The sequence below is a fragment of the Rhinoraja longicauda genome, chromosome 9 (genome assembly GCF_053455715.1).
Source record: "Rhinoraja longicauda isolate Sanriku21f chromosome 9, sRhiLon1.1, whole genome shotgun sequence".
NCBI classification, from domain to species: domain Eukaryota; kingdom Metazoa; phylum Chordata; class Chondrichthyes; order Rajiformes; family Arhynchobatidae; genus Rhinoraja; species Rhinoraja longicauda.
In genome coordinates, this window is record NC_135961.1 from 49,006,328 (window position 1) to 49,031,782 (window position 25,455).

The 25,455-nt window shown below is 45.4% G+C and overlaps 2 protein-coding genes across 2 annotated transcripts in view; both read right to left on the minus strand.

Moving 5' to 3' along the window:
* LOC144596718 (NHS-like protein 1) overlaps positions 1–25,455 on the minus strand; it is a 240,738-nt gene that overhangs the window by 170,477 nt on the left and 44,806 nt on the right. The window lies entirely within an intron of this gene.
* Positions 23,390–25,455, minus strand: part of LOC144596865 (RNA-binding protein 8A-like) — a 41,517-nt gene continuing 39,451 nt past the window's right edge. Inside the window, exon 6 of the mRNA XM_078405728.1 lies at positions 23,390–23,923. Within this exon, the coding sequence (XP_078261854.1) occupies positions 23,390–23,923 (534 nt within the window). The remainder of the gene's footprint in view (positions 23,924–25,455) is intronic.

Consider the following 25,455-nt stretch of genomic DNA (forward strand, 5'->3'; position numbering starts at 1 on the left):
GCGGAGTAGACGTGATGGGCCGAATGGCCTAATTCTGCTCCTGCAACATATTAACTTATAATGTCGAAAGCTCGAGGGATTGAATGGCCAGTTCCTGCTATTTCTTCTATTCAAACATCTTCTGCAGCTTGCAAACGTGCTGGAAGTTGTGCCTCTGTACAACATATAACCCTCCCACTGAGTTCTGACAGATTTTAAAAATGCCTTCAATTAACATGATGATTGTACATACAGCAAAAACTTGCAGAGAAGTGGGAGGTTTTAAAACAGTCAAAACCCAATTGCAGACAAAACTGACTGCTGTTAGGAAAACTGATATTGAGCCAGTCATCATTGCACACTGCCAGTACTGGCGAACCCATGCTGGTAAGCTGCACTCATTTCCCAGCCTGTCAGGAAATTTGTTTTCAATGCTTTGAAGCATTACTTCCATCATCACCACTGCCACCCCCCACCATCTTCCACTCATTGTAATTGGTATACAAAGTCCATACACAACACTCCATGGTCCGTACATAGGACAACATTGGTGTATTTTAAAGAGATGGAAAGCTTTGGGATGCTGAGCAGATTGGGAAGCTGAAGTGGATGAGTGGATGAGGCTGATTAGAGAATTTTTTTGTTGAGAATCTGCAAAGCTGCTGATAATCTTAATGTAATAAAAAGGAACTTCAGACGCTGGTTTATACAAAAGATAGGCAGAACATGTTGGAGTAACTCAGCAGGTTAGGCAGCATCTCTGGAGAAAATGGATAGGTGATGTTTCAGGTTGGGATCCTTCAGACTTTTGCTGATAATCTTATTCTGATTGCATTTTGGGGAAATGTTTTGGAATGTTGGTCAGCTATGACTTATTTGATAGCACTCCAGTCTCAGAGTCAGAAGGTCATGAATTCTTGTCTCACCTCAGAGACCTGTGCACAAAAGGAATCCAGACTGAGGGAATTTAAAGTCATGGAACCAAAGAGTCATACGACACAGAAACCGGCCCTTCGGCCCAACATGTTCATGCTGACCAAGATATCTATCCATTTGCACCTTTGGAAGTTCCATCATTCAGATAATATGTTGAAACAAAAAGTCATCGTCCTTATCAGGTAGATTTAAAAAATTCCGTAACACTGTTCTTGGAAAGAGTAGGGAGGGGTGGTGGTTCCCCAATGGACAACAATTACCTCCAGTTTCCTCCCATATACTTTCAGTCTGAAGAAGGGTCCCGACCTGAAAGGTCACCGTCCTTTCTCTCCAGAGATGCTGCCTAACCCGCTGAGTTACTCCAGCACTTGGTGAGTATCTTTGGTATAAACCAGCATCTGCAGTTCCTTTCCACACATGTTGCCAGGGATGGATTGGTTTAAGTTATGGGGAGAGACAGGAGAGGCTGCATATGTTTTCCTTGGTGGGGAGGCTGAGGGAGAGAGTGAGGAAAGTTATGAGAGATATATAGTCTGTCCTCTAGTTATGAACACCCGCCCTGTGGACAACCCCAGCTAATATCGTTAAATTCACAAATCTAACATACATTCATTCCTATGAATGACAGAACTAGTTTCCTCTATCTCTCCCTCTCTCCCTTTCCACTTTTAGTCATTGTTCCTTCTTATCAGTTTTGTGTATTTTTGATGCATGAGCGATTTTTCTGTAATTTGTCCGACCAAAGATTGACATGGATATGTGTAAAAATAGAAGTCACTCTCTACCCAGTGACAGTTAATACACAGTTAGGAGAGATTTCAATAGGGTGGATAGTAAAAACTCTTTTCCCCATTGTAGAGGTGTCTAAAATTAAAGGGCATATGTTTAACCAAAGGGATTGCAGAAGCAGAATATTTTCACCCAGGAGGGTAGAATGGATTTGGAGGACACTGCCTGAGTGGCTGTTTGAAGGCTGGTACTCTCACAACATTTAAGAAGTATCCAGACTACCACTTTTAGTTTAGAGATACAGTGTGGAAACAGGCCCTTCGGCCCATCGAGTTGGATAGAGCTCTTAAGGATAGCGGAGTGAGGGGGTATGGGGAGAAGGCAGGAACGGGGTACTGATTGAGAGTGATCAGCCATGATCGCATTGAATGGCGGTGCTGGCTCGAAGGGCTGAATGGCCTACTCCTGCACCTATTGTCTATTGTCTATTGTCCCCGTACACTAGCACTATCCTACACACGAGGGACAATTTACAATCTTTACCAAAGCCAGTTAACCTACAAACCTCCACGTCTATGGAGTGTGAGAGGAAACCGAAGCACCCAAGGAAAACCCACACGGTCACAGGGAGAATGTAGAAACTCCATACAGACAGCACCCATAGTCAGGATTGAACCCAGACCTCTGGTAAATGCGATTCATATGGATATTGGATGGCCAGCATGGTCACGGTGGGCCGAATGGCCTATTTCTGTGCTGTATGACTGTCAATATGACAGATGCACGTTGTCAATACAGGTAAGAGATTCCGGAGGATAGTGATAGATGGCCCAACTAACTTCTCAGTAAGTCAAACCTTCTGGGAAGTCCGTTAGTGAAAAGAAAAATCACTTAAAATTTTAGACGAGCATGATTTCTTGTAGCTGAGTTTCCAAAATTAATCACCCAGCAGGGTGGAAATTTATTGCCCAGCTTTTTAATCTCAGAAGCATAGTTTGCTATTGGCCTCTTGAGGAGTGCCAGTGATTTTCAGCCTTATTAAATTGCACTCCCTGCTGCCCTCCAGCCTGATCGGATGGCAGATATTCCCACTGATGTTGAGGAACGGGAACGGCAGCAGGAAATATTTATCATTTCCTTTCGGAAACATGAGCCCATCGCCGTGATGCATCTTTTGAAGTGTGAAGTCTGTGGAGACTTTGCTCTTTAAAGAAAAGCCTCGTCAAGGACCTTCAAAAAGAAAGGCCAAAGGCAGGTCAGTGCGCGCATGTACCCATGAACTGCAGGGTTTTAAATCATAGCTAAAAATCACAGGGAAAACAGAGGAAAAGTCATCAGCATTAGTTACAGCTTAGGAAAAAAAAATGAAATTGGTTTCCTGCAAACTTCAAGTCACCCTAATCACTGTTGGACTCGCTTACACCATCCCATTCCATGCATTTTGTACATTATTTTTTATCAGATTTCCTTCTGACGTACAAGGCCATTCAGCCCATCACTTCTCTGCAGGCTCTCATAGCAATCCTAGCATAATATTCTCCCACGTTCCATTCTCTTCCCCGTCTCCCCATTCCTCTGAACACCCACCTACTTAAAGGGGTGATGCACAGCAGTCGATTAACCTACCAACCAGCAGGTTTTGGAATGCCAGAGGAAACTGAAACCCCTGTGGAAACCCACATGATATCAGGGAGAATGTGCAAACTTTACACAGATAGATGGTGGCGGAGTTCAAGATCAAACCCAGATACTGGACCACTACCTGTTATGCCGTGATATTTCCTTACCATACATTAGCTACTGGTTTAGTAACACCTTGATTTTATTATTCACTTCCTTTCAAATCGTTCCACTCCAGCAATCTGCAGTGCTGCAAACTCTATACTCTGTATACTATGGCCTCCTCCTCATCTTGGTACCTGATTACACACAGTGATTGAGCCTTCAGCCTCAGAACTCCCCTGTTAAGCCTCGTTTTACCGTTTCCTTCGCACATCCCTCAGCTGCACTTCTTTCCATTTCCCACACGTCCGCTCTCACCCCCTGCCCCACTCCCCAGACGCAACAGAGATTGTGCTCCCTCGGTCCTCACCCTTCACCCAACCAGCCTCTCGATGCAGCATATCATTCTTCACCATTTCCACCATTTCCTCTCCCTTGGTTCATCTTTGCTATCCCCACCAGCTCCCAAGCACGTGTCCATCATCCCTCCTTTACCTGCTTCCCTGGTTTCAGGGGCGGCACGGTGGCGCAGCGATAGAGTTGCTGCCTTAAGGCGCTTGCAGCGCCCGAGACCCGGGTTCGATCCCGATTACGGATGCGTGTCTGTACGGAGTTTGTACGTTCTCTCCGTGAATGCGTTGGTTGTCTCCGAGATCTTCGGTTTCCTCCCACACTCGAAAGACGTACAGGTTTAGAGGTTAATTGACTGGTGTACCTATAAATTGTCCCGAGTGCGCGTGTGTAGGATAGTGTGTAGGATAATGTGCAGGGATCGCTGGTCAGCGCGGACTCGGTGGACCGAAGTGCCTGTTTCCGCACTGTATCTCTAAACTAAACTAAACCTAACCCTTGCCGACCTGCATCCAAAGACTCCCCCTACATTCCCAGCTCTAATTCATCATCATCTCTCCCTCATCCAATTCCACATATTACTTAGCAGGCCCCTTCTCACCCTCCCTCTCACTTCTAACTACCAGACATTTTCCCTCTACTTCTTCAGTCCTGATGCCGGGTCTCACCCTCTTTAGTCTTTAGTCAGAGCGTGGTGAATCTGTGGAATTCATTGCCTCAGACGGCTGTGAGAACCAAGTCAGTGGATATTTTTAAGGTAGAGATCGACAGATTCTTGATTTGTAAGGGTGTTAGGGGTTATGGGGCGAAGGGAAGGAGAATGGGTGTGAGAGGGAAAGATAGATCAGCCATCATTGAATGGCGAAGTAGACTTAATGGGCCGAATGGCCTAATTCTGCCTTAGAACTTATGAACCCGAAAGGTTGACCATCCCCTTGCCTCCACAGATGCTCCCTGACACACAGTTCTTCCCGCAGTTTGGTTTTTACTCTAACAATTGACGAACAATTCTGGGTGCAGCTAGGTGTTCTTGTGCACAAATCCAGTAGTGCAGAAAATTACCAGTAGGAAATAACTGCAGATGCTAGTCTAAATCATAGATGGACACAAAATGCTGGAGTAACTCAGCAGGTCAGGCAGCATCTCGGAAGAGAAAGAATGGGTGACTAAGGTGACCAGTAGTTATGAGTTCAAATGGCTTTTTGGCCACTGTTTCAAGGGGTTTGGAGTTTAGATGTATGGAGGCTTTTGTTACAATTGCATAGCGTGTTGGTGAGGCCGCACCTAGATTACTTTGCATAGCTTTTGTTCTCATACCTGAGAAACCATATGGTAGTTTTGGAAGCAGTCCAAAAGAGATTTCACCAGGCTAATTCCTGGGATGCGAGAGGATAATCTGTTCAAGAGAGGCTAAACTGGTTGGGTATGTTTATATCCGAGTTTAGAAGAAGGCAATCTTACTGAAATGCACAAGATCCTCAGGGGACACAACCCCGAGGTTGTCAAGATAGACACAAAGTGCTGGAGTAACTCAGCAGGTCAGGCAGCATCTCGGGACAAAAAGGACGCGTGACATATTGGGTGGGGAGCTTTCTTCAGACCCCGCAGAGAGGGCACAGTGAGAGGGGGTCTGCAGTGGGGGAGCAGAAAATGTTTTTGCTAGTGGGAGGGACATGAACAAGGGGACATAGTTTCAATGTACGGGAATAATCATTTCAAACTAAATGCGTAGAAATTTCTTATCACAAAGGGCAGTGAATCTCTTGAATTCTTACCCAATGGACCATAACAAATAGTTAAAATGGAAGTAGACACATCTTTGAACAGATTGGGGATTGATGACTCTGGGGATCTAGCAGAGAAAAAGGTGCTGAGCTCCAGGGTAGATCAGCCATGATCTTGTTAAAAGGCTTGTGGAACCAGGTCACCCATTTTCCCGTGTTCTTTGAATATTAAAGCACCGCAGAAATCGCTATATAAATGTAAATTTCTATTGAATATCTGGCAGAGATCATACTGCAAATGCAAATATGTCAAAATAATAGGGCGGCACAGTGGCGCGGCAGTAGAGCTGCTGCCTTACAGCGCCAGAGACCCGGGTTCGATCCTGACTACCAGTGCTGTCTGTACGGAGTTTGTACGTTCTCCCAGTGACCGTGTTTTCCTCGAGTGCTCCGGTTTAGTCCCACACTCCAAAGATATGCAGGTTAATTGGCTTCGGTAAAAGTAAATTGTCCCTAGTGTGTAGGATAGTGATAGTATATGGGGATCGCTGGTCGCCGTGGACTCAATGGGCCAAAGGGCCTGTTTCCATGCTGTATCTTTAAAATAAACTGAACTAAAAAACAAGTCAGCTCAGCACAAATGACAAGAGATGCTCACAGTCAGTCAGTAAGTGCGGGATTCCATCTTGCGCATTGAGCAGTAGTACATTGAGCTGTGAACAGATGAGCGAGTGGCTGAAAATCCTCTCAATCTCAAGTGACGAAGCAAAGGTTGGCTGCTGCTTTGATCTTTACCAGCTACTGGTTACTTTGCATAGGGAGTTAAGGGCAATCGCACTGAACAAGGTGTGGTGAGGCATCACCAGCAGAATTTGTCCCAGGGAGTGGGGAGAGAATGAAAGAAGGTTGGAAAAGGAAAAATATTCAATCTTGGCCTTTTTAAAAAAAAGTCATAAAGGTGTGGATGTCTGGATGAAACGGGCAAAAGGGGGGGAAATGGAGAAATACGGCATTACTGGAATATCGTTGAGGAGAGATGCTGAACAACAGTCACTCCTGAAAGTCCAGAGGTAACAGTCCCTGTTGGAAGGTCATGTGCTAACATCATAGGGAAGAACTCAGACTTATAAAGCACAGAAACGTGCCATTCGGCCAAACATGTCCATGCTGACCTTTTTGCCCATCCATGTTAACTGCATTTGCCCGCATTAGCACCATATCCTTGCCAATTCAAGTGTCTGTCTAAATGTCTCTTAATTATAGTAACTATTTGTTTGCCTTAAATCTCAGCTAATTACAAACAAAATATGTTAAAGACATTGACACGTACATGGACAGGAAATGTTTAGAGGGTTACTGGACAAAATGTAAAATGGGACCAGCTTAGGAAGACACATTGGTGGCATGGACAAGTTGGGGCAACGGGCTTGTTTCCATGCTGCATAACTTTGTGACTATATCCTTGCAACAGTTACCGTCTGGGTTTACCTTGCAAGAGTCAGAATCTGGGTCCTCAAACTCTGGTGGCTGGCTGAGGAGATGTGAATGTAACTCACCATCGATCATCAGAATCAAGAAACCAAAATGAGGGAGTTGGGGAGAGAGAAACAACGAGACCAAAAGTTAATTGAGAATTTTCATGGTGCCAGCACATACATTTCAACCCTTGGAGGCCCTCGTGAGCCCTGACAGAACCATGTCAGATGCCACAAAGAAGCTGATAAGCTCTATCTACTTAACACTCGGCACGACTAATTTTAGGAAGCCCAAGAATGCGTCAGTCTTCAAAAGCAGACAAGAGGACAAGCTGGCTATCAATTTCTCCTCAGAGCGGCCAAAGGGCAAAGCTGGAGAGAATGAATGGGTGACGTTTCGAGTCGAGGCCCTTCTTCAGATGGAAAATCACGGGGGGAAAAAAAGAGAAGATATAGACGATGATGTAGAGAGATATATCAGTTAGATATAAATAGAGCCACACCTGTCCCTATACCTGCTCCCTCGACTCTTTCCAGGGACCCCGACAGTCCTTTCAGGTTAGGCAGAGGTTCACTTGCACCTCCTCTAACCTCATCTACTGTGTCCGCTGTTCAAGATGTGGAGTCATACATCGGCGAGACCAAATGTAGACCGGGCGATCGTTTCACTGAACACCTTCGCTCAGTCCACCTGGACCTACTTGATCTCCTGGTTGCTAAACAATTTAATTCCCCTTCCCATTCCCACGCTGATCTTTCTGTCCTAGGCCGTAGGTTGTCAGAGAGAGGCTAAACGCAAATTGGAGGAACAGCATCTCATATTTTGCTTGGGCAACTTACAGCCCAGGGGCATTAATAACCTCTGCAATCCCTCTATCTCCATCCCTCCCCCACCCAAGTCACGTCAGATTTTCGTTCTCACCTGGCTACAGCTAACAATGACCTGTTTTCTTTATTAATTATTATTGTTCTCGTCTCAACCCAAAATGTTATCCATTCCTTCTCTCCAGGGATGCTGCCTGTCCCGCTGAGTTATTCCAGCATTTTGTGTCTATCTTCGGTTAATACCAGCATCTGCAATTTCTGCCGACACGTAGCTAAAGCTGTTGGGAAAGAGAGGCCTGCCAACTGAACAAGGCTAGTCCTTAACACGGATCTATTAATATCACGTTAATGAGCAGCCGTCAGAAGCCAGAGACAGGCAAACAGTGCAACCCATTAGTACTGGACTGGTGTGATGCAGGTTCAAAATGCAGACTTGAGTTTCTAAATAGTTAACTGTTGCAATGTGCTGGGGCTTGGGCTCAGAGCAGTACTGAGAGAATGCTACGTTATCAGCAGTGTCATCTTTCTGATAAAGCAAAAGCCTACCTGCCTTTGCAGGTGATCATAAAAGGTCCTGCAGCAGTACTTGAAGAAGAGCACAAGAAAACAGTGTAGGAAGGGACTGCAGATGCTGGTTTAAACCAAAGATAGACATAAAAGGTTGGAATAACTCAGCGGCAACATCTCTGGAGAGAAGGAATGGGTGACGCTTCGGGTCGAGACCCTTCTTCAGACTAGTTAGGGATAAGAGAAACAAGAGATACAGATGATGATGTAGAAAGAAAAAGAACAACGAATGAAAGATATGCAAAAAAGTAACGACTATAAAGGAAACAGGCCATTGTTAGCTGCTTGTTTTGTAAAAACGAGAAGCTGGAGTGACTTTGGTTGGGGAAGCATGGTGTTCAATGTTGGCATAGCCTTCTATAAATAAGGGATCAAGACTGTACACAGTACTCCGGGTGTGGCCTAACAACCTACGCATTTGTAACAAAATGTCCCCATTTCTAAACTCCAACCCCTTTGAAACGAAAGCCAATATACTATTTGCCTTCCTAACTATTTGCTGCCTGTTGTGCACAAGAACAATGCACAAGAACTCTCTGTAGACACTGCCTGGTGCATTGCACATTCCCACCATTCTCCTTGTGGTTGCAAGTTCTACAACTCATCTGATTCGCATTTCACAACTTTGCATGTCTCCGTTTTCACTCCCACAAAATTCTATCAAACAGGCAGTTGCAAAAACATTGGAATCACCTGCACAACTCTGATCTCGGCCCATCAGTGATATCCATTTTGTCTTTTCCATCACTCCTCCACTTTCCCTGTTCTGACAAATGGCATAGTGGCACGGCAATAGAGAAGCTGCCTTACTGCGTCAAAGACCCAGGTTTGATCCAGACCAAGGGTGCTGTCTTTAGGGAATTTGTACATTCTCCCTGTGACCACATAGGTTTTCTTCAGGTGCTCTAGTTTTCTCCCACACTCGAAAGACGTACAGGTTTGTAGGTTAATTGGGTTTGGTAAAGATTGTAAAATAGTTGCTAGTGGTGTAGGATAGTGCTAGTGTACGGGGATTAATAGTTGGTGCGGACTCGATGGGCCAAAGCAGCTGTTTGCACTCTTTAACTCTAAACTAAACGGGATTTCGACCTGAAACTTGAACTCGGTTTCTCTTTCCACAGACACTACCTAACCTCCTAAGCATTTTCAGAACACTCTGTACTAATTACTTTCCTTCTTACAAGTACATCTGGTTATACGAGTCAAGATGAGTCAGTGTGTTTAGTTGCAGAGGATTATTTGTGAAGCGTGAATGCAGTTAGAGAAAATCCTGAGGCATTAAAACCCAATTGGAATGGCAAGAGATAAAAGTCATTGACCCAAAACGTCATCTGTTTCTCAGAGCCCAACCTTCCTAACCCCCGACCTTTACCAGCTGGAGAGACACGGGTGGCAAAATCGTGGGGAAACCACCATCTGAAAGCCAAAAAGAGACCAGCTGAAGGGATTCAGCGGGTCAGGCAGCATCTGCGGAGGAACTGATCAGTTGGTATGTGTGTGGGGAGGATGGTAAGAGGATTGAGAAGGGTTCGGGGGGGGGGAGGTAGAGAGGTAGGGAGGTAGGGAGGGTGGGCACCAGAGACATAGGTTCCATCCTAGCGACGGGTGCTGTCTGTATGGAGTTTGTATGTTCTCTCTGCGACCGCTTGGGTTTCCTCCGGGTCTTAGAAACATAGAAACATAGAAAATAGGTGCAGGAGTAGGCCATTCGGCCCTTCGAGCCATTCAATATGATCATGGCTGATCATCCAACTCAGTATCCTGTACCTGCCTTCTTTCCATACCCCCTGATCCCTTTAGCCACAAGGGCCACATCTAACTCCCTCTTAAATATAGCCAATGAACTGGCCTCAGCTACCTTCTGTGGCAGAGAATTCCACAGATTCACCACTCTGTGTGAAAAAAAACGTTCTCATCTCGGTCCTAAAAGACTTCCCCCTTATCCTTAAACTGTGACCCCTTGTTCTGGACTTCCCCAACATCGGGAACAATCTTCCTGCATCTAGCCTGTCCAACCCCTTAAGAATTTTGTAAGTTTCTATAAGATCCCCCCTCAATCTTCTAAATTCCAGCGAGTACAAGCCGAGTCTATCCAGTCTTTCTTCATATGAAAGTCCTGCCATCCCAGGAATCAATCTGGTGAACCTTCTCTGTACTCCCTCTATGGCAAGAATGTCTTTCCTCAGATTAGGAGACCAAAACTGCACGCAATACTCCAGGTGTGGTCTCACCAATCCCTGTACAACTGCAGCAGAACCTCCCTGCTCCTACACTCAAATCCCCTCGCTATTAATGCTATGAATGGGGTCTTCCAGTTCCCTCCCACTTCCCTCCCAATACACTCCAAAGACGTACAGGTTGGCTTCGGTAAATATTGTAAATTGTTCCTAGGACGTACGATAGTGTTAGTGATCGCTGGTCGGCATGGACACGGTGGGTTGAAAGGCCTGTTTCCGCGTTCTATCTCTAAATTCTAAAGATGGGCAATTAAATACTGGCTCAGCATGCTCAGAACACATCCCTCAAATGAATCATTGTAATAATCCTTTATTTCAAATTTCCTGCCTCTGCAGTACTTTACAGTTAAGGAGAAGATTATTGTAGGAAGAGAGAATTTGGATAGCAGGATGTCATGTATGAGTGTGTGTGCGGGAGGGAGAAGGTTGGTTCACGAAGGGAGAATTCTTCAATACTGAGCTGACCAAAGTCACAATGGGTGTAATCACAATGTCTCTCTCCACAATAGTCATAGTCATAAGCACTTTATTTGTCCCTGAAGAGCAATTCAATGATGCAATAGGGGGAAATCGGGCAACTTCCTGTCTATTGTCTTGCATTCCACTTTCTCATCACCGCCTCATGACCAGAACAGCAACCACCTTAACTCCCTCTCTGTGTAATCAAAGACTGCTGGCACAGGGTTTGGCCTCTTGGCACGTTCCTTCCACTTTTGAATTATAACTCGATAAAAAAAGATCCATGCTGGGTGTGACAATTTTAGGGCCAAGGTCCTATGGAAGAAGTTTCATTGAAATCGGTGCTATATTTTTAAAGTTATTCACAGATGATGGGCCTTTCCATGTACCGAGTAATTCTGCATTATTGCACTGACTAAACTCTCATGACACGAATCAGGATTTCCTTAATTTAAAAGATCCTGAGGTGTCAATGGTATGAACATCTATATACTAAAACTCTCATTTATTCACTTGTTCCTGAACTACAGCCAAAACGGTACACGATAGTGTGACAATTTTAGGCCCACCTTACTCATCATCGTCCCGCGGTCCTATGGAAGAAGTTTCATTGAAATCGGTGCTATATTTTAAAAGCTATTCACATTTTAAAGTTTAAAATAAGATGACCGCCGCATCCGCGCGTGTGCAGAACAAACGCGTCCGTGCCTGTGCAGTTGGGCCCGTTGAGCAGGGCTCGGCTGCCTGTCTCTTGGGGGCGGGAGAGCCAGGCCTAGTGCCAGGGGAAGCAGCCAGAGAGAGCCTGGGCCTGGACGTGACCGTGTAACCACGAGCCTGAGGTGGGCCAAGGGGAAAGGCGGCAGTAGCAGCAGTGAGGCCGGGCGTTGGTGGAGGTGGATGCCGAGGCCTGAGCCTGGTGCTGGGCCTGCCCCCGGCTCCCCCGTCCCCCTTCCTCTCCCCGGCTGGAAGCTCTCTCTTTCCTTCAAAGCAAGAATCTTGTTTTTGGGAAGAAAGAAATTTATAGTTTAACCATTCTAAATTATTCACTCTGCCGAAAGGGATGAAAAACCTAGGAGACAAAACATTTATTTTTAGGAAAATTCATTGCACGTAAAGCCTTTGCAAAGAACAGTGATGTCTCAGACATTCCAGTGTTTGTCAGAAATGCAGACAGACAAAGGTGAGTCACGGAAGGAGGTTGGAGCAGAGGTTAACATTGCAGCAGGTGTCAGGTGCAAGGGTAGCACCCAAACTCAAATTAGCAGACACTGAGTAATGGTAATTGATTAAAGCCACAATTATTTCAATTAATGTTATGAACTAACTTCGGCTCAGTGAAGGCTGTCTGGTCTTTATGCAATTGAACAGAGCCACAGAAAATAAGGTCTTGGGTTCAGTGCTTCATTTTTGTCTGTTGCTGCAGGAGTTTGCAGCTCCAAATCTGGCTGTTGGGCTTAACTGGTCTTAGCTCCATCTGAATGTCTTTGTGCTATTCAGTTATTCCTTGTGATGTAGATTTTGCATTCTGAACACTGTCTGGGAAACGAGGTTGCTCCTGAAATTTCCCGTTACTCCTCGCTATACTGCCCCTGGTTCTGGTCTCTGTACAACGAAAAAATCTTTTCTACGTCTACCTGAGAGAAACCCATCAGAATTTTACCTACCAAAGGGTCAGTCCTCAGCCTGAGCTTTCCCTTCCCTCCCCCCCCTCCTCCTCACCCCCCCCCCCCCCCCAGAGTATTTGGATCACAAGTGTTGTCAGCTATTGATAAGGCACTTATGAATTAATGGGAGAGACCAGATGGCACTGGGTTTCAATGCCCCATTAATTAAACAGCTTCTGGAATACATAGCGGCTGTATTCGCAAGAGAGGGCAAGAGGAGCATGCTTCCCATTTCAGATGAGGAAGACAAATTTGCTTCAACTGACAGATGGCTTCAACTGACAGACAACCTGACAGATTCAGGATCACTGTCGTTATAAACATCATTTTTTGTTTCCAAAATTCCAAATTCTTCAACCAATAATTTAAATCCCCAAATTGCTCCGGTGGAATTTGATTCATCCTCGGGTGAAGTAACCCAGCAACATCAGCATCATGGACACAGAATGCTGGGGTAACAGCAGGACAAGCAGCATCTCTGCATAGAAGGAATAGGTGACGTTTCGGGACGAGACCCTTCTTCAGACATAAGCACTATAATGGTCATGTTGCATAGATTGTGGATTTAAACCGATGATTATTCTAATTGAACAGCACAGCCACATTGAAGTGAATGTGACCATACCACAGGTCATCAGATTTGTCCTTTCAACTTTGTACTTAACTTTAGGCCTGACTCATGAAGATGAAAAGACTGCATTCCGAGGTAATCCTACTTAAAAATTTTAAATGTTATAATCCAGTTCAAGTGTCTGCCCAACCAATGAACCTTATTTTAGTTTAGTTTAGAGATTGGCTTGTAAAATTGTAAATTGTCCCTGGTGTGTGTAAGATAGTGTTAGTGCACGAGAATCGCTGGTCAGCACGGACCTGGTGGGCTGAAGGGCCTGTTTCTGCCTGAGACAGCGCAGAAACAGGCCCTTCAGCCCACCAGGTCCATGCTGACCAACGATTCTCGTGCACTAACACTATCTTACACACACCACGGACAATTTACAATTTTACCAAGCCAATTTGCCTACAAACCTGTACATCTTTGGAGTGTGGGAGAAAACCCACGGAGAGAACGTACAAATTTTGCACAGACAGCACCCATAGTCAGGATCGAGCCCGGATCTCTGGCGTTGTAAGGCAGCAAGACTACCTCTGTGCCACCCTGCCGCCAGAAGTGGACTCACAGAATCATTATCTAATCAGAAATATTTAAACCCTCCCATTTCCCCACCCTCAAATTTATTCTCTGTTGAGTAAGACACCTTGTATATCTCCAGCTGCACTTCAGTATTGCACAGTAGATCCAAGCCCAAGGCAAATTCCCGTAGAACCCATACATCATCAGTCGAGGGTGCATTTGAACACAGATCCCAGCCGAAATCATGGTGTCAACCAGTACTCTTTTTTTTGCCTTAAATGCGAACTAACCAGTGGACACAAGGAACAGTCGAAGCTGGTTTAAAAAAAAAGACAGTACTGGAGTGATAGAGTAATTGTGTTAAATTTAACCAACACCACTGGTCAATTCAGCGGGTCAGGCAGCATATATGGAGAACATGGTTGGGTGACGTGTTAAGTCAAGACCCTTCATCAGACTTGTTGGGAGGGGGGGAGAGAAGAAAGCTGGAAGTGAGGCAGAGCAGGACAAAACCTATCACTCGCCAGGCTTTGTCTTGCCCCTCCTCTTGTCCAGGTTTCTCCAACACCTCTCCCCCCCCCCCCCCCCCCCCACACATAGTCTGAAGAAGGATCCCAAGCTAAAACATCACCAATTCATGTTCTCCAGAGATGCTGCCTAACCCGCTGAGTTGACCAGTGGTGTTTGTTAAATTTAAGACAATACGTAAAACGATAAAATTGCAAATCTTGCCAATTCATTCCTGCCTGGGCAAACCTTGCACTTCAAACGAATTGCATTAGACAATAGACAATAGACAATAGGTGCAGGAGTAGGCCATTCAGCCCTTCGAGCCAGCACCGCCATTCAATGCGATCATGGCTGATCACTCTCAATCAGTACCCCGTTCCTGCCTTCTCCCCATACCCCCTCACTCCGCTATCCTTAAGAGCTCTATCCAGCTCTCTCTTGAAAGCATCCAACGAACTGGCCTCCACTGCCTTCTGAGGCAGAGAATTCCACACCTTCACCACCCTCTGACTGAAAAAGTTCTTCCTCATCTCCGTTCTAAATGGCCTACCCCTTATTCTTAAACTGTGGCCCCTTGTTCTGGACTCCCCCAGCATTGGGAACATGTTATCTGCCTCTAATGTGTCCAATCCCCTAATTATCTTATATGTTTCAATAAGATCCCCCCTCATCCTTCTAAATTCCAGTGTATACAAGCCCAATCGCTCCAGCCTTTCAACATACGACAGTCCCGCCATTCCGGGAATTAACCTAGTGAACCTACGCTGCACGCCCTCCATAGCAAGAATATCCTTCCTCAAATTTGGAGACCAAAACTGCACACAGTACCCCAGGTGCGGTCTCACCAGGGCCCGGTACAACTGTAGAAGGACCTCTTTGCTCCTATACTCAACTCCTCTTGTTACGAAGGCCAACATTCCATTGGCTTTCTTCACTGCCTGCTGTACCTGCATGCTTCCTTTCATTGACTGATGCACTAGGACACCCAGATCTCGTTGAACTCCCCCTCCTCCTAACTTGACACCATTCAGATAATAATCTGCCTTTCTATTCTTACTTCCAAAGTGAATAACCTCACACTTATCTACATTAAACTGCATCTGCCATGTATCCGCCCACTCACACAACCTGTCCAAGTCACCCTGCAGCCTTATTGCATCTTCCTCACAATTCACACTACCCCCCAACTTAGTATCATCTGCAAATTTGCTAATGGTACTTTTAATCCCTTCGTCTAAGTCATTAATGTATATCGTAAATAGCTGGGGTCCCAGCACCGAACCTTGCGGTACCCCACTGGTCACTGCCTGCCATTCCGAAAGGGACCCATTTATCCCCACTCTTTGCTTTCTGTCTGTCAACCAATTTTCTATCCATGTCAGTACCCTACCCCCAATACCATGTGCCCTAATTTTGCCCACTAATCTCCTATGTGGGACCTTGTCGAAGGCTTTCTGAAAGTCGAGGTACACCACATCCACTGACTCTCCCTTGTCAATTTTCCTAGTTACATCCTCAAAAAATTCCAGTAGATTTGTCAAGCATGATTTCCCCTTCGTAAATCCATGTTGACCTGGAATGATCCCGTTACTGCTATCCAAATGCTCAGCAATTTCGTCTTTTATAATTGACTCCAGCATCTTCCCCACCACTGATGTCAGACTAACTGGTCTATAATTACCCGTTTTCTCTCTCCCTCCTTTCTTTAAAAAGTGGGATAACATTTGTTATCCTCCAATCCACAGGAACTGATCCTGAATCTATAGAACATTGAAAAATGATCTCCAATGCTTCCACTATTTCTAGAGCCACCTCCTTAAGTACTCTGGGATGCAGACCATCAGGCCCTGGGGATTTATCAGCCTTCAGTCCCATCAGTCTACCCAAAACCATTTCCTGCCTAATGTGGATTTTCTTCAGTTCCTCCATCACCCTAGGTTCTCCGGCCCCTAGAACATTTGGGAGATTGTGTGTATCTTCCTCAGTGAAGACAGATCCAAAGTAACGGTTTAACTCGTCTGCCATTTCTTTGTTCCCCATAATAAATTCCCTTGCTTCTGTCTTCAAGGGACCCACATTTGCCTTGACTATTTTTTTCCTCTTCACGTACCTAAAAAAACTTTTGCTATCCTCCTTTATATTATTGGCTAGTTTACCCTCGTACCTCATCTTTTCTCCCCATTCAGCCAAAGCTCTTTACAGAATAAACCTACAAAGATTTTTTTAATTAAGGATTTGATGATGACTTGAGTCAATTTTCTATGCTTTCTTTGAAGGAATAAAGGATGGATTATGTGGTATAATTAAATATCTCTTATTCTTCTAACAATTCCTCCCTTCAAACTCTTGAAAGACCTGTTTGCTTCTTCCAGCACTAAACCTTTCGAGAAGGCTTTCTGTCAGACTGCCAGCTCTGTTATCCACAGTCGTAATCAGCCCTGGAACAACATCCAACTAATCACTTGTCAATCCTCAGCATTGATTTAAGGGCTTGATCCTTTTTAAAAAACAGAACAGCCACTTGTACAGTGCCCTCCATAAAGTTTGGGACAAAGACCCATCATTTATTTATTTGCCTCTATACTCCACAATTTGAGATTTGTAATAGAAAAAAATCACATGTTGTTAAAGTGCACATTGTCAGATTTTATTAAAGGCCATTTTTATACATTTTGTTTCACCATGTAGAAATTACAGCTGTGTTTATACATAGTCCCCCCATTTCAGGGCACCATAATGTTTGGGACACATGGCTTCACAGCCGTTTGTAATTGCTCAGATGTGTTTAATTGCCTCCTTAGTCAAGTCAAGTCAAGTCAAATTTATTTGTCACATACACATACTCGATGTGCAGTGAAATGAAAGTGGCAATGCCTGCGGGTTGTGCACAAAAATAATTACAGTTACAGCATATAAATAAAGTTAATAAGTTACTAAACATAGCACAAAAAGTGTCGACAAAAATTTAGTCTCTGGGGTTATCAAAGTTAATGCAGGTTTCAGAGAGCTCTCAGCACTTAGTCTTTCCTCCAGTCTTTCCATCACCTTTGGAAACTGTTATTGCTGTTTATCAACATGAGGACCAAAGTAGTGCCAATGAAAGTCAAAGAAGCCGTTATGAGACTGAGAAACAACAATAAAACTGTTCGAGACATCAGCCAAACCTCAGGCTGACCAAAATCAACTGTTTGGAACATCATTAAGAAGAAAGAGACCACTGGTGAGCTTACTAATCACAAAGGGACTGGCAGGCCAAGGAAGACCTCCACAGCTGATGACAGAAGAATTCTCTCTGAAATAAAGAAAACTCCCCAAACACCTGTCCGACAGATCAGAAACACTCTTCAGGAGTCAGGTGTGGATTTGTCAATGACCACTGTCCGCAGAAGACTTCATGAACAAAAATAGAGGCTCCATTGCAAGATGCAAACCACTGGTTAGCTGCAAAAATAGGATGGCCGGGTTCCAGTTTGCCAAGAAGTATTTAAAAGAGCAACCACAGTTCTGGAAAAAGGTCTTGTAGGCAGAAGAGACGAAGATTAACTAACAAAGGTACTTGTTACACCAAAGGTACTGGAAGAAAGAAGGTGGGTGACGGTGAGAAAGGGAAGGAAGCATAGAGTGCAAAGGTCCCCGGGTGTTGTATCTCTTGAGAACAGGTTCACCCACTTGGAAGCTGTCGGGGAAGAAGACGTTTCCACACTGAGCGGCAGACTGGCTTGTGAAGCAAAAAGTGCTGTTGAGCCAAAACCAAAACCGACATCAGGCAACGCCGTGATAGCAGGAGACTCCATTGTGAGAGGTACGGACAGGGGTTTATGTGGCAACAGACGGGATTCGAGGATAGTGTGCTGCCTCCCTGGTGCCAGGATCCAGGATGTCACGGACAGAGTGCAGGAAATCCTGAAGGGCGAAGGTGAGCAGCCGGAAGTGGTAGTGCATGGAAGTGGTAGGGACTGACGAGGTAGAGTCACTGTGGATTGAGTTGAGAAATTGTAAAGCCAATTGGTGCTATCTACAGACCCCCAAATAGTAGCCCGGATGTAGGGTGTAAGATGCAGCAGGAGCTAAAACTGGCATGCAAGATAGGGAATGCCACTGTGTTGATGGTCAATATGATTAGTTTTAATCTGCAATTTGAGCAGGAGAAGGTTAAATCGCAAGTGTCAGTGTTCCAGTTGAACAAAGGGAACTATGAAGGCATGAGAGAGGAGCTGGCCAAGGTAGACTGGAAAGGATTGACGGTGGAAGAGCAATGGCAGGAATTTCTGAGCATAATCCGGATGACGCAGGATTATTTCATTCCAAAAAGGAAGAAAGATTCTAAGGGGAGTAGGAGGCAACCGTGGCTGACAAGGGGAGTTAGGGATGGAATAAAACTATAAGAAAAGATGTATAACACAGCAAAGAGTAGCCAGAAGCCAGAGGATTGGGAGACTGTCATGGGACAACAGAAGGTAACAAAACAGGCAATACGGGCTGAAAAGATGAAGTACGAGGGGAAGCTGGCCAGGAATATAAAGGACAGTAAAAGCTTCTTTAGATATGTTAAGAGAAAAAGAGTAGCAAAGTCAAATGTGGGTCCCTTGAAGGCAGACACGGGTGAAATTATTATGGGTAACAAGGAAATGGCTGAAGAGTTGAACAGGTACTTCGGATCTGTCTTCACTAAGGAAGACACAAACAATCTCCCAGATGTACTGGAGGACAGAGGATCTAGGGAGGGTAGAGGAACTGAAAGAAATTTTCATTAGGCGAGAAATAGTTTTGGGTAGACTAATGGGACTGAAGGATGATAAATCCCCTGGGCCTGATGGTCTGCATCCCAGGGTCCTCAAGGAGGTGGCTCTAGAAATAGTGCACGCATTGGTGATCATTTTCCAATGTTCTATAGATTCAGGAGCAGTTCCTGTGGATTGGAGGATAGCTAATGTTATCCCACTTTTCAAGAAAGAAGCGAGAGAGAAAACGGGGAATTACAGACCAGTTAGCCTGACTTCGGTGGTGGGAAAGATGCTGGAGTCAATTATTAAAGAGGAAATAACAGTGCATTTGGATAGCAGTAAAAGGATAAGTCCAAGTCAGCATGGATTTATGAAAGGGAAATCATGCTTGACTAATCTTCTGGAATTTTTTGAGGATGTGACAAGTAAAATGGATGAAGGGGAGCCAGTGGATGTAGTGTATCCAGACTTCCAGAAAGCCTTTGATAAGGTCCCGCATGGGAGATTGGTGACCAAAATTAGAGCACATGGTATTGGGGGTAGGGTGTTGACATGGATAGAAAATTGGTTGGCAGACAGGAAGCAAAGAGTAGGAGTAAACAGGTACTTTTCAAAATGGCAGACATTGGCGAATGGCGTACCGCAAGGCTCGCTGTTTACCATATATATTAATGATTTGGAAGAGGGAATTAGAAGAAACACTAGCAAGTTTGCGGATAACACAAAGATGGGTGGCAGTGTAAACTATGAAGAGGATGTTAGGAGGTTGCAGGGTGACCTGGACAGGTTGAGTGAGTGGGCAGATGCGTGGCAGATGCAGTATAATATAGATAAATGTGAGGTTATCCACGTTGGTTGCAGAAACAAGAAGGCAGATTATTATCTCAATGGAGTTAGGTTAGGTAAGGGGGAGGTGCAACGAGACCTGGGTGTCCTTGTACACCAGTCACTGAAAGTTGGCGTGCAGGTACAGCAGGCAGTGAAGAAAGCTAATGGAATGTTGGCCTTCGTAACAAGAGGATTTCAGTATAGGAGTAAAGAGGTTCTTCTGCAGTTGTATCGGGCCCTGGTAAGACCACATCTGGAGTATTGTGTTCAGTTTTGGTCTCCTAATTTGAGGAAGTACATCCTTGTAATTGAGGCAGTGCAGTGTAGGTTCACGAGATTGATCCTGGGATGGCGGGACTGACATACGAGGAAAGATTGAAAAGACTAGGCTTGTATTTACTGGAGTTTAAAACGATGAGAGGGGATCTTATAGAAACATATAAAATTATAAAAGGACTGGACAAGCTAGATGCAGGAAAAATGTTCCCAATGTTGGGCGAGTCCAGAATCACGGGCCACAGTCTTGTTCACTTATCTGCTACTACCAGTACTTATCAGGTACTGGTTCACTTATCTTCATTGATGATACAACTGCTGATGGTAGTAGCATAATGAATTCTGAAGTGTATAGACACATCCTATTTGCTCAAGTTCAAACAAATGCCTCAAAACTCATTGGCCGGCGGTTCATTCTACAGCAAGACAATGATCCCAAACAAACTGCTAAAGCAACAAAGGAGTTTTTCAAAGCTAAAAAATGGTCAATTCCTGAGTGGCCAAGTCAATCACCCGATCTGAACCCAATTGAGCATGCCTTTTATATGCTGAAGAAAAAACTGAAGGGGACCACCCCCCAAAATAAGCATAAGCTAAAGATGGCTACAATACATGCCTGGCAGAGCATCACCAGAGAAGACACCCAGTAACTGGTGATGTTCATGAATCGCAGACTTCAAGCAGTCTTTGCATGCAAAGTATATGCAACAAAATACTAAACATGACTACTTTCATTTACATGACATTGCTGTGTCCCAAACATCATGGTGCCCTGAAGTGGGGGGACTGCTGTAATTTCTACATGGTGAAACCAAAATGTATAAATATGGCCTTTATTAAAATCTGATAATGTGCTCTTTAACCACATGTGATTTTTTCTATTACAAATCTCAATTTGTGGAGTACAGAGGTAAATAAATAAATCATGTGTCTTTGTCCCAACATTATGGAGGGCACTGTATTTACGAAACATCCATAACCATTGAGATTTTATGGGAAACTATTGTCTCCATTGAACTATCCCTTCTGTCAGTGGTACTGGCCTTTCATAGCAAGACCACAGTACCCAAAGCATGGTTATGTTTTTAGTAGTGCAGTTTGGTGCCAGATTTTATATTCCCCACCTATGAAAAACACAAAAATACTAGAAACACATTCCAGGATTTTCTGTTTCTATTTTCAGACTTCCAACAGTGTTTTAGTTTTCATTTGCATTCTCTACAGTGCCTTTTAATGGCAGTCAGCAGAAACATTAGCTGTTGAGCACAACCATACGAACAATGATGGAACGGCTTTGTCGTGCAAAGGTTAAATACTGCAGCTTCATGTTCAACTCTGAAATGCAGGCAGAACGTGTTGGAAATATTCAGCAGGTCAGGTACCAGTTGGACAGAGTGAAGCGTTTCCAGTTGTTCACCTTTCATTAGATGGGTTATTTTAAAATGCTGCACAGACGTGCATGTTTGAACGCCCATTCGACCGCAAGGCTGTGGCTATAACCAAAATAATGCAGATACACTCTGAACGGCCTTTCCACATCTTCCAAAACATTTCACATGTAAAATGTTACAGAATCTTTTGGCTGCACTAAAAGGCCCAACGGAAGTGCCAGTTGTCATTTTCTATCACAACCATGGATCATGAACCTTATAATATCTCATAACGTGTATGAAGGAACTGCAGATGCTGGTTTAAATCGAAGATAGACACAAAAAGTTGGAGTAGCTCAGTGGGACAGGCAGCATCTCTGGAGAGTGACGTTTCGGGTCGAGACTGAAGAATTGAGTCTGAAGAAGGTTCTCGACCCGAAACGTCACCCATTCCTTCTCTCCGGCGATGCTGCCTGTCCCGCTGAGTTACTCCAGCATTTTGTGTCTAATGTCTCATCACGGTCTGGCAACTTCAAAAATGGCTGCCAAGATCTTTGTTCTGATTCAAAGCCCGCCACAGGCTGAGAACAGGAGGACCCACAGGTGCACCAGGAACCCACCCAGAAGGAGTTGGACAGAAGGCCGGTGAGCAGACCGGTTGCGGGAGGGAGTGCTCTGCCTCGATGGTGGAGTGGGCCACTGAAGGCACTGCAACAGCCTCGGGCTCAGCTGGACCAGGAGCCACTCCAAGAGGCCGAGCACGTGGACCGGACGCGGCGTACAGTGGGGAGGAGCGGCAGAGCAGAGATGGAGGACACCAATGGCCACGCTTGGTCAGGCCAACCCTGCAATGCCACCAGGACAACGGGCCTTCACGGTCAGGCCCAAGAACCCTGCCCTTACAACAACTGGGGCTTGCAAATGGGGCCAAACTGGCAACTCTGTAATCTCTCTCAGATTACTACTGCTATACACCTGTACTGTATCGGAGATGCTTAGTTAAGTGAATTTCACTGTACCTCAGTACATGTGACAAATAAAGTACCATTGAACCATTTGGGATTGTTCGAGTCCAGGTATATTAATAGAAACTTAATCTCAATCAAGGAACTTTCCTGACAGATTCAAACAGTGATAGAATCTAGTAGAGTTGATGCAAATGTGGGAAGAATAAAATGGGTTGTTGTAGGATCAGTGCAAAATAGGAAGAGTCTTGGACTTCGTTTAGTTCAGAGATGCAGCGCGGAAACAGGCCCTTCGGCCCACCAAGTCCTGGCCGCCCAGCAATCCCCGCACAGTAACACTATCCTACACACTAGGGACAATTTACAATCTTACCAAACCAATTAGCCTACAAACCTGTACGTCTGTGGAGTGTGGGAGGAAACCGCAGCTCTTGGAGAAAAACCCAACCATGTTACAGGGAAAACGTACAAACTCCATACGGACTGCACCTGCGGTCAAAATCAAACCCGGGTGGGCCAAAGGACCTATTTCTGTATTGTAACGCTCTATGAGTTAATGATATTATCCTCATTCAGTTGCCGTTTTGCACAGCCCACTGAACCTGCAGGTATGTCTTTATGGGCGAGGCTGATGTTCATCTGCTCCCTGTAAATATCTTTTAGCACATTTAAGTGCCACAGCAACACCAACACTGTTGCCTGCATAGTTTCATGAATGTGTTCCAGGTTTTCCTGAACAACTTCTTTCTGGAGGTAGTTAGTTTTTTTTTTAAAAAGCACAATTGGAGCTTTGTTGATGAAAGAATAGAAGCTCCTCTGCTTTTCCTTTGATCACGTTATCAGTGAAGCACATATATTACATCCTGCTCCTGAGCTGCTGCTACAGAAAGTTGCATCCATTCTGGCCAGTCCCGGCTCAGTGATACTTCCGGTCCGGGCTCCAGCTTCTCCTGCGGCCACTCCACCTCTTGCTCCTAGAGGGCAGCCTGACGAAGCCCCAGTCCAGGCTGATGGGCTGCTTGGCCAGCTCCGACCCCTCCAAGGCTGCCTGTGCCTCCTTGTAGGTCTCGTATTCCACCTGAGCGTAGCCCTTGAGGTAGCCGGTGCGCCGGTCCAGGTTGAGGTGCAGGTTCTTGATCTCACCGTACTCGGCAAACTTGTCATGGATATCCTCCTCGGTGGCTTCCTCGTGGACCCCGGTCACAAACAGGATCCACCCCTCCACTGAGCGTTGAGGGCCTGGCTGGTCGCCGTCTTGCTCCATGGAGTCGTAGTCTTCTCGCAGCCTGGATTGGGCGCCTTCCTCTGAGCCAAATCCTCGCTCCTTCCTCTTCCCCTTCGCCTTCTCCTTCAGTTTGTGGACACTTTCGTCGTCCTCATCGTCCATGGCGAAGTCCTCGCCGCCCGCCTCATGGAGGTCCAGCAGAAGATGGGTTACGTTCGGAAGGGTCTCGACCCGAAATGTCAACCATTCCTTCTCTCCCGAGATGCTGCCTGACTCGCTGAGTTACTCCGCCATTTTGTGTCCACCTCCAGGCAGTGTAGGCCCGGGTGCTGCCCAACGGAGGTTGCGTAGCAACCCGCCTCCCGGCCCGGGCGGCAGCCATTGGTGGAGCGGAAGCACGTGGCTGCTGGCTGGGTTAGTTCATGTGGGGCGTGGGCTGTGACGTCACCTTGTCCCATATTTGGGAGTGAGGAAGTTGGCAACTTCCAACTACAAGCTTAATCCGGCCCTGAAATTGGCAAATGGTTTATGTACTTAAACATGCATCCTCTGGCCCCTCAACCACACAGCATGTTCTTCCATTCCTTTTTCCTTTATGTACAGAATGATCTACAGTTAAAATGGTTACACATCCCTTTCAGCATATCTCCAAGGGGTTACAATCATAGTACAAATACAATTTTTTTTAAACAAATCTTTGTTGTTATTCCTCTCGATTTGTCCTTGAGCTCAACAATTCACCCTTTGTTTCCAAACAAAATATATACAGTTAAAATAGAGCTGTTGGTTTCAGTATAACTCCTACAACATGCCCAAAAAGCCAATGTGGGATTTAGGCAGTTTAGTTTAGTATAGTTTAGTTTAGAGATACAGTGTGGAAACAGGCTTTTCGGCCTACCTAGTCCACGCCTACCAATGATCACTCGTAAACTAGTTCTATTCTACACACCAGGGACAATTTACACGGCAATTAACCTACAAACATGCAGGTTTTTGGAATGCGGGAGGAAACCGGAGCACCGGGCAAACCCACCCAGTCATGGGGGGGGGAACTTACAACCTCCATACAGTCAGAACGCGTTGTCATGATCGAACCCGGTTCCCTGGTGCTGCAAGGCAGCAACTCTACCCCTGCACCACCTTTCTGATATAAAGCTAACTTTATATTTAAAAAATCAGGGCATGAGGGAAGCTGGTAGATGATAGGTAGAACCAAGTGACGGGGGGGGGGGGGGGGTCGAGGAGCCAGTGTGGGAGGAAGACGAGGCGAGTGTTGAGACAGAGGCTGATGGGTGATCGGTGGAACCAGGTAAGGGGAGTATACATGATGGGGAGGTGCAGCCAGTTAGGGGTAGGGGTTGAGAAAGTCAAACCAACGGAGAAGAAAGAGGAAACCCAGGTGCACGGGTATGTGGGTGGTAGATAGAGAAAATCAGGTGAAGGAGGGTGAAGAGTCTTGGTGACCAGGGCGAGAGATGGACAAGGTGAACAGAGGGGGGGGGGGGGTGAGAACCTGTGTACTCAGGGAAAAAAGTACTTATAATTGACCCGAAGCATCGACCATCCCTTTGCTCCATAGATGTTGTTTGAAGCACTGAGTTCTTCCATCAGTTTGTGCTTTGCTCCAGCAACTACGATCCCTTGTGTCTCAGCTCCAGTGCAAACGCTCACTTACCATGGTCCTACTTTCGCAGTTCCTTTGATTGTCAACACAACCATAAATCCTCAGTGGCTGACTGTAACCAGGGCTGTTCCAT